Source organism: Dacryopinax primogenitus, assembly GCF_000292625.1.
Source record: "Dacryopinax primogenitus strain DJM-731 SS1 chromosome Unknown DACRYscaffold_1, whole genome shotgun sequence".
In the NCBI taxonomy this organism is placed as follows: Eukaryota; Fungi; Basidiomycota; class Dacrymycetes; order Dacrymycetales; family Dacrymycetaceae; genus Dacryopinax; species Dacryopinax primogenitus.
In genome coordinates this window covers 1,261,682-1,269,772 of record NW_024467198.1, presented here as the reverse complement: position 1 = coordinate 1,269,772, position 8,091 = coordinate 1,261,682, and the positions used below count along the sequence as shown (strand labels likewise).

Here is an 8,091-nt window from a genome sequence, read left to right as displayed (position 1 = left end):
CCCCCCTTCCCCTCCCGCTCCCGCAGAACTCGCTAACTCCGTCCAGCATGCCAGTCCGCGAACTCGCCTTCTCCCACGACGGCGAATACCTCGCCACAGCGTCCGACGACCCCGGTCTCGATATCTGGGAAACAGAGACCGGCCTGCGCGCACTGCGCGTCCAGACTCCAGGGCCGGCGGCGAGCGTGGCTTGGCACCCGGGGAAATGGATTGTTGTGGCGGGGGGGGATGGGGGGGGGAGCGCGAGGATGGGGTGGTGTTGTTTTTTTGGGTTGTAGGGCAGGGTGGGGTGGAGGGGAGAGGTGAAGGTGGTGAGAGGTTAGAGGTTCGAGGTCAGAGGTTGGACAGCGATTATTATGCGAGTATGATACACTGTAAAAGTAGGAAGTAGTATGTAGCTGACCGACTACGGGTTTCGCACGCTCGCTCTCTAAACTCCCTAGTGCAGGTCATCCACCTCCTCCCAAGGCAAGTACTCCGGCTCATCCTGATCCATCCATTCCTCAGGATCATAATACTCCTCAACATCCACATCCCAGTCGCTCCCTTCCCCATCCCCATCCCCATCCGCCTCTTCCTCCCCATCCTCCCCATCCTCCCCATCCTCATCCTCTTCCTCCTCATCATCATCGTAATCATAGTCCTCTTTCTCCCGATCGCTCCCCTCAAAATACCCCAGCGTCGTCTGGCTCCTGATATACTTCTCATGCCTGCCCTTAATCGCCTGTTCGTCCCTAAACGGCACCAGCACCCTCGTAACAGGATGTCCCTGCACCTTCCTCCCTTCGACAAACATCGCCAGATCGTGTGCTGTCACATCTGTGGCCCAGAGCGTGTCCAGCTTGGGGAGCAAGACCGTTCCCTCCCTTTCCGGATCCCTGTCGTCCTCACATATCCCCGAGAGAAGGTCGTATAGCCCATTGAGGTGCAGTTGTCGCACCCCCGGGAGCCGGCGAAGGAGAGCAAGAAACTCGCTTTCTTCTATATCGCTAATGACGAACTTGAGCTTCCTGAGTGCGGGATACCGTTCGTCTGAGATAAGCCGGATCGGTTCTGTGTACTCGTCGTGCTCTAACGTGTCGAGGGAGAGGAACTCCAGGTTAGGCGCTTTGAGCATGTTTATCAGGTGGGAGAGGACCCAGGGGCGCACGTCCCCGATCTCTAAATGGACGAGCTGGGGCAGGCTGATTTCCTGCACTTTGGGGTAGTTCCGCGGATCGTCTTCTTCTGGTATATGCGGGCCTGCGGCCATGAGCACCAGTTTGGCTAGACACGGACAAGCACGGATCATCTGCACCCATTCTACCCAGGTCGGCCGGGACGCTGTTGGCAGGTACTCGAGTTCCAGCACGACGAGGTTGGAGAAGATGGGCGAGCACCAGTGGAGTGCTACTGAGTAGAGACATACTTGTCTGAGCTTGGGCGCTACGCCGCACAGGATCTCGACCGTCGGGAGTGGGCTCACTTCGTCTTCGTCAAAATCGGTGCGGGAGTCTATCAGTTCCAGGGAATGCAGTTCCGGCGCAGGCTCGCTCATCATCGATAAGGCGGTGAGGATGCCTAGTGCGTCTTGGGTGTGCAGAGAGATGGACGTCCAGCGTGAACAGGGCATGATGAGACTTAGCACTTCGGAGATCTTGGTCGGTCCTAGGTAGTCGGTGAGATCGAGGTCGACCTCGATCAGTTTCGCTCGTTCTAGCCAGAGCTTCGTGAGTGAGTAAGGTGGGCGTTCATCTAGGCATATTCGGGTCCATAGAGAAGATGTGGTGAGCGCAACATGCCTAGATACAGTACGTGGTCAGGCAGGGTATATGCGCGAGTGCGATGCGTACCGGAAACGACGATTGACGTGTGACAGTACCATAGGACCCATCCACTCCTCCTCCTCATCTTTTGGGACTTTCTCAACCCATTCCGGATCCTCCTTGATCTCCATCGCCATCTCGAAAATTTGTGCAAGCAGCTCATAGGGCAGTCTCACGATGGGTGTCGCGAGCATCACGAGCAGTTCTGCACGAGTGCGTTGCAGCACCTCAATTTCCACAGACACGTTCCGGACACAGTCCTTCCCCTGCTGCATCTCGGCTCCGTACTCGTCGAGTTGTCGATCCAGGTCTGCAAGTTGTTGGTTGACGGACTTTAGCCGCTCGGGGCGCGCGCCGGGTTCCACAACAGTACGGCTGGACGACGCCTGTGGCCATGTTCGTGACCTGAAACGATCCAGAGGCATGCGCGGACCGTTCTGAAATACGCGCAACAAGAACGTGTCAATCAGCGCTGTGTATATGCGGGGCGCTAGCTATGCAAGAGGACGGTGGTGGTGAACCGAGTGGCGGTTGCAGTCAACGCCGAATAAAGGCCGCTGGCTTGGCTTGAGTCATACGACCACCATCAATTTGCTCACATTCCCGTTGATGACTCTCCTTTGTCCTTATGCTCTGTCGCTAACAAGCAAAGAGTCTCCGGACCGAAGTTCCTGAAGGCATTGATCTCTTCTTCAATGGAAGTCATACTCGTCCTACGGTGCCCATCACTGGTACATGCTCGCCTGAACTGGTACAATAGCTGACATCTAATGCTGGTTCACTGTGTCGAACAACAAAGGCAACATTCTGCTGCTCACAGGCCCTAATCTCAATTGTCTCATCATGCATAGCGAGTACTCCAGCTGCTCTTTGATGGTTGTCGCCGACAAGTTTCCCTACCTGGCTTGGCATGGCTTACTCCCTTTGCCCGCTCGTGACAAATTATCACATGTGGGATCACCGAAAAATCTGCATGGGACGCTTCTCAGCCGTTGCTGATATGAGCTGAGATTACAAGATTGCCTAATGAAGTTCGGATATCACTTCCTTATATGGATGACCTGGTGATGGTGACTACATTCCGTGCAACTTTTGAAATCTCCCACGTGCAGACTTACAAACCCTTTGTCATGCTGAAACGGTTATCGCAGAGCTCCGTATCTCCTCCGCAGTCGTCCGTTTACCAATGGTTTTCCAACTTTCTCTTCGACATACACCATGGCAGGACCAGGGTACACCTACCCTGTTCCCAATGCAAAGCTGCATGAAGCTCTCAAGCTCGAAAAGCATATCGAGGGAGGGTACTACGCCGTCACCCACGTATCGGCACAGACGTTCCCTGTCTCCTCCCTCGAGACTACGGAAGGTCGCGAGCCAGAACAGGTCATCCGCCCGAAGACGAATGATCGGCGACTGCTCGGCACCACGATCTACTACCTCCTCGATCCAGCTTCTCCGAGGGGATACTTCCATATCAACGCGTCGACTACTATGCACTTCCACCATGCTGGTCGAGCCCGATATACCTTAATACGGCCATCGAAGACCGGCGGTGCTCCGGAAGTAAGCTATGCAACAGTGGGAGACAACCTCGAGGCTGGCGAGGTGCGGCAACTCCTCGTGGAAGGAGGCGTATGGAAGTGTAGCGAGATCCCTCCAGAAGACCTGGCTTCTTTAGGAGAGGAAGGGCTCACGGCGGAGGAGCTTGAGTCGAGGCGCGAGCGGATCGGTTGCTTAATCAGCGAGCTCGTTTTCCCTGGTACATCGGACGTTTTCTTAGTCAACCACCTGGTTTCTGACCCACTTGCTAGGTTTCGAGTGGGAGGATCATGCCTTCATGACTGTGCCCGATTTACACGGCGTATTCAAGAATGCGACGTCACCCGACGACTGGAAGAAGTTAGTGGACTATGTGCGGCCTGACACTCGCTAGTTGTTTTCATGGGTTTGAATGGATATGGATGCGAAAGGTGGCCCAGTCGATCAATAGGATGGCATACATTAGACGGGCAGGTTTATCAACTTGGAATAAACAACAAAGTCCTTGGCTTGCTTGCATAGATGTACAGGTATCTAATGGTACAATTGCCTGATAGAAACTATAAAGACGAGTGGAAGCTTGCATATGTGACAGGAATGTGAAAGTGAATCATGCACGGAGAGAAAAAATGCAACATGTTGAAATATGCGATAAGTAGTGCTGGAGCAGTGTTGAGACTGATCAAAGGAAAGGCACGTTCTCCATCACGCCAGTAGCGAGAAGATCGTCTTCGAAGTCGTCGTCCCCCAATGGGCTCTTGGCCGCAGCAGGCCATTCGTCATATTCCTCTCCCTCCCCTTCCGCCTGGTCATCGTCCTCCAGCTCATCCCGACGAGGCATCCAGCTCCCGTCCTGGGGCTCTGGTGAGCCAGGCATCGACCCAGGCATGCTATGGGTATCCGTCGGGCTCCGACTAAGGGCAAAGTCTTCGTCCTCCGAGAGTGACTCTGCAGTGTAGGCACTGACAAGCGGGCTAGTCGGGCGGGCAGGCTTTGCTTCCTTGGCATCTGCGTTGCCGTTCGGCGTGCTATCGCCAGACTTGGAACCCATGATCGTCGACCTAGTTCCCGGTAGTCCGAGGGTGAAGTTCCTTATTCTGTTCAGCCGGCTAGAAGTGTCCGATCGCGCGCTGAGCGCAGGGGAAGGTGGCCGAAGATCCGGAATGTCGATATTGGGCATTGGGGTACGCCAGTAATTCAGGTCAGTGAACTCCTGAGCCCACTTCCGATGCACAGGTGGGAACATCTGGTCCACCAAATCGGTCATGTGAATATAAGATGACTTGTATCCCGCCAGCTCCAGAAGCTCCATCTTTACAACCCCAGAGGAATCGATCGTAAAGATACGACCGGAGGGGATGTTGACGGAACGGTATGACAACGCGTCGGTGATACGATTGCCGAAACCGGCATAGAAGGCATGCTTATTGGTGTGGCCGAAGAGCTTCTGGATATCCCGCAGGCAGGCCATCTTGAACACCTCTGGCTTACGCATGATCACCTCCCTAAGCAAGTTTAGTGATCTGACATGTTACAGGAGCTAATTCACTCACCGATGCAACGCCGCGATCAGCCGATCGGGGCTCATGATAACCGGACCTTCTGGTAATTGGTAGTTGTTCTGGTTGATCCCCTTGAGATACTCTCTCGTCGAGTCCGCCTGACCGATGGCCCTCGAAGTCAAGTACATGATCTTATACCCATTCCTGCATATATCCGTGTACAGCTTCGCCACGCCCGAGTGTGTCCAATCCCTGCCGATCATGGTGAACACATGCCCAAGCGCGTCGCTCTTCGTGATCGTGCCGTCAATGTCCGAGACGACGAGCTGGTCAGTGTTCTGCCAAAGGAAGATACGTGCGGTGCAGACGACCGCAGCGCTCGAAGAGAGTGAGAAGGAGACAGTATTGGGTCCTGGTTTGAGCTGCAACTGTTTGAGCTGGTCCGAGGTCAATCTGAGCGCCTTTGCATATGTCTTGACCTGCGGTTTCTCGGGTTCAGTCCGGTCCAATGGGCCGCTTGCGGACTCGGGAAGCGCAGGGGGGCTCTCGACGACTGTCGATGGAGGTGTAGAATTCCCACGACGCATTGTCGTATCTGACTTGGGAGGCTCCAAAATATCGGCCTGGGATGAGATCGAGTCACCCGCCGCCCGACGTGTCCACCAACGCGACCAACCGCTCGTGCTCGCGCGACTCAAGCTCGCTGGAGGGCTGGGTTGACGTTCCGGGGAGCCGGAAGCCAGGTCCACCGGGGCAGCCTCAAGCCGCCAGCGAGCGAGAGCGGGGAAAAGAGGAGAGAAATCTTCACACGTGATGTACTTCTCATCCCAGCGCATAACAAGGTTCGGGTCGTCCACTATGCTCTCCGACTCGACGAAGTCCTTGTACGTTACGAGCCTGGCCTGGAACGCCGTCGCGTTCTCAAACTGAATGTATGGGCTTAACAACCTGCATACATTACCCCGGCGAAAGTGGACGTACCTCACTTCCCCTGACTGCCTCTGGCCCACATAAACTCAATTCGAAGGAAGTGCGTTTATCGTCAAGCTCCAGTCCAAATTCTTCCCCAGTCTTGCTCTTGGGGTATATCTTTCCTCCCACACCGAGCATAGTTTTCTCCTCCTCCTCGACCTCTATACGAGGGCGGGCCGTCTGTGGGGTGGGGAGCGAACCCCATTCCCAGGTGTAGTCGGGCATGGTATTTGCGGCCGGGAGCTCGGACAGGGACAGGGAGAGGTGAGGGAGAACAGGAGTGGAAGAGGATGCGCCTTGACTACGGAGATGCTGTATGCCAGATCTTCCAAAATGTCAGAAAGTATGTCTCCAAAGTATAACTTATTGTCTTACGGTGTTAGAGGTTCTGGCTCCTCACTCACAGCTCGGAGAGTAGTCAAACTTGTATCCGCCTCAAGATCCTGCTCGTCACGTTCCATGTCGGGCGGAGGCTCACTGAGCGCCCGAATCGGAGGGACAACCTTCCTTTTCGAGTTCTCAATCGTAGCCTCTTCGTCGTCTGGCTTTGGCGAGCTACAACCAAGCAAGGTGTCGGTCCATGATCGAGGTTGGGTGTCATCCTCGCGGTCTTCATGGTCGCCTTCCGGGCGCAAGTTAGGGGCGGCATCGGGATGCACATGATATCCTTCCATGTCGAGCACCACATCTTGCCTGTACTCTACATTATGCGATTGTATTGCTTCAGGAAGTTGGGGAAGGTTGTGAATCGTCTCGGAAGGCTCATAATTGGCTTTGGAAGCAGGAGGCGGTTGTGAGGGGCTGCGGACCGAATCTTTGTCTTTCTCAGATGATGCAGATAACGATGTTGGTGGGGTGGATGCGCGGGAACCTGGTGTGGATGGGCGGGACGTGGAGGGGAAGGAGGGAGATTGCAATTCAGGGGCGGTTGCAATGTTCAAGTCTAAGAAGGGCGGTTCCTGCGCATATATGAGCTTCACGCTCTACGTTTCGTATGGTTTCATGCTCACAGCATACTCCGACCGGTCCAGTTGCTGCACTTCCTGCATCCCAATTCCATACGGTTTTGAACCGAATCGATCCGTCTTGGGTTCTTTATCGACTGTATGCTGCGCGCCTGGCTCGCACGGTCCCAAGATCGGACTCGTCTGCATTTCCCGGGGCACTTCTCCTTCGGTCTCGCAGACGAAGAAGGCTTCGCCCGCCTCACCGATCTTCATCGGGAATGGAGTGACTTTCCCATTGACGATTACTGTAACCTATGACTTATTCGTCAGCGCTAGTTCTCCTATCGCTCGATTGTCAAACATGACGCACCTGGTTCTCCGCTGGTCGCAGGATCTGCAGCTTGCCAAATCGCACATGAAAAGGCGTACAGGCGAGGACGGTCTCCCCGGGTTTCGCCCCAATGTCTGATGGTTCTGCTGGTCGCTCGATGACGATGACATCGATTGCGCCTGTGAGGGTAGCCGCGTTGATGGGTGGTAGATCGCGGTAGTATTGGTAAGCGCCTCGCAAGTAGTTCATCGTTGTGCTGGAAGGAGTGGCTACCGAGAGAATAGGTTGTTGAAGTGGGAGGTGGATACCGCTGGTGCCAGTTAACGAGAGTGGAGATGCAAGACCGAGTCAGTGATGTTGAGGAAGAAGGGAGGCTTAAAGAGGGACACGCGACTGCGGTCCCGGTACGAGCTGGCGAACCACTTAAAAAGGGAAGCCTGCCCCAAATGATGTGCTTGATCCTAGCGGAGAGCAAGTTGGGGGAATTGAAGATGGTAGATGACAAAGTATACCCAAACAGGAGTGTGCGCTGTAAAAGTTACAAACAGACCTTGTTTGGGGAATGACCGGAGCTATGGCGGGGCCGGCCAGCCCCAATAACCCAATCGAATCGCCATCCTCCGACGGAGCGGTGCACGCGCTCTTCCGGCAACCATCTATTCGCTTCCGCTGAATGTGATTTCGCTCTTTGCACCCTGCCCCAGCGGTTCTTGTCCTTGAGGGAATATTAATGTGTGGAGGATCGGGCATGCACGTGCGACCTCATTTTGACCAAGTCATAGAGTTGGGACCCACATTATTATCAGGAACAATTGTATGCTGCAACTTACCCATCCATGCTATAACCAAGCATCCCCATTCAGATTACCAACATCATCTTTCTTCATCATCTTCCAACTCCAACCATGATCCGGCACGGCCTCGCGTGACCCTGTGCAGCCTCCATCAACCCCTCTCCACCTTCCCCGCATCGATTGCGAACGCATTTCGAATAG

At 54.7% G+C, this 8,091-nt stretch overlaps 4 protein-coding genes across 4 annotated transcripts in view; 2 read left to right on the top strand and 2 right to left on the bottom strand.

Moving 5' to 3' along the window:
- The window catches only part of DACRYDRAFT_44267 (WD40 repeat-like protein), a gene marked incomplete at both ends in the record, with an annotated part of 1,806 nt that extends 1,528 nt beyond the window's left edge, over positions 1-278 (top strand). Inside the window, one exon of the mRNA XM_040774560.1 lies at positions 27-278. Within this exon, the coding sequence (XP_040633277.1) occupies positions 27-278 (252 nt within the window). The remainder of the gene's footprint in view (positions 1-26) is intronic.
- A 161-nt stretch (positions 279-439) lies between these two features.
- Positions 440-2,303, bottom strand: DACRYDRAFT_113096 (uncharacterized protein; the record flags this gene model as incomplete). Its single annotated transcript, XM_040769562.1, has 2 exons — positions 1,833-2,303; positions 440-1,781 (listed from the first exon to the last, which is right to left on the bottom strand). Exons 1-2 carry the CDS (start codon positions 2,228-2,230, stop codon positions 440-442), a joined length of 1,740 nt encoding a protein of 579 aa, XP_040633276.1. The 5' UTR covers positions 2,231-2,303.
- A 471-nt stretch (positions 2,304-2,774) lies between these two features.
- DACRYDRAFT_97852 (uncharacterized protein) lies at positions 2,775-3,738 on the top strand (the record flags this gene model as incomplete). Its single annotated transcript, XM_040777487.1, has 2 exons — positions 2,775-3,564; positions 3,617-3,738. The coding sequence occupies exons 1-2, from the start codon at positions 3,024-3,026 to the stop codon at positions 3,736-3,738; spliced, it is 663 nt and encodes a 220-aa protein (XP_040633275.1). The 5' UTR covers positions 2,775-3,023.
- A 288-nt stretch (positions 3,739-4,026) lies between these two features.
- DACRYDRAFT_73810 (LNS2-domain-containing protein) lies at positions 4,027-7,400 on the bottom strand (the record flags this gene model as incomplete). The annotated part of the gene is made up of 6 exons (XM_040776026.1): positions 7,136-7,400; positions 6,829-7,077; positions 6,194-6,777; positions 5,828-6,143; positions 4,898-5,772; positions 4,027-4,849 (listed from the first exon to the last, which is right to left on the bottom strand). The coding sequence occupies exons 1-6, from the start codon at positions 7,343-7,345 to the stop codon at positions 4,027-4,029; spliced, it is 3,057 nt and encodes a 1,018-aa protein (XP_040633274.1). The 5' UTR covers positions 7,346-7,400.
- Between the last annotated feature and the right edge of the window lie 691 nt (positions 7,401-8,091).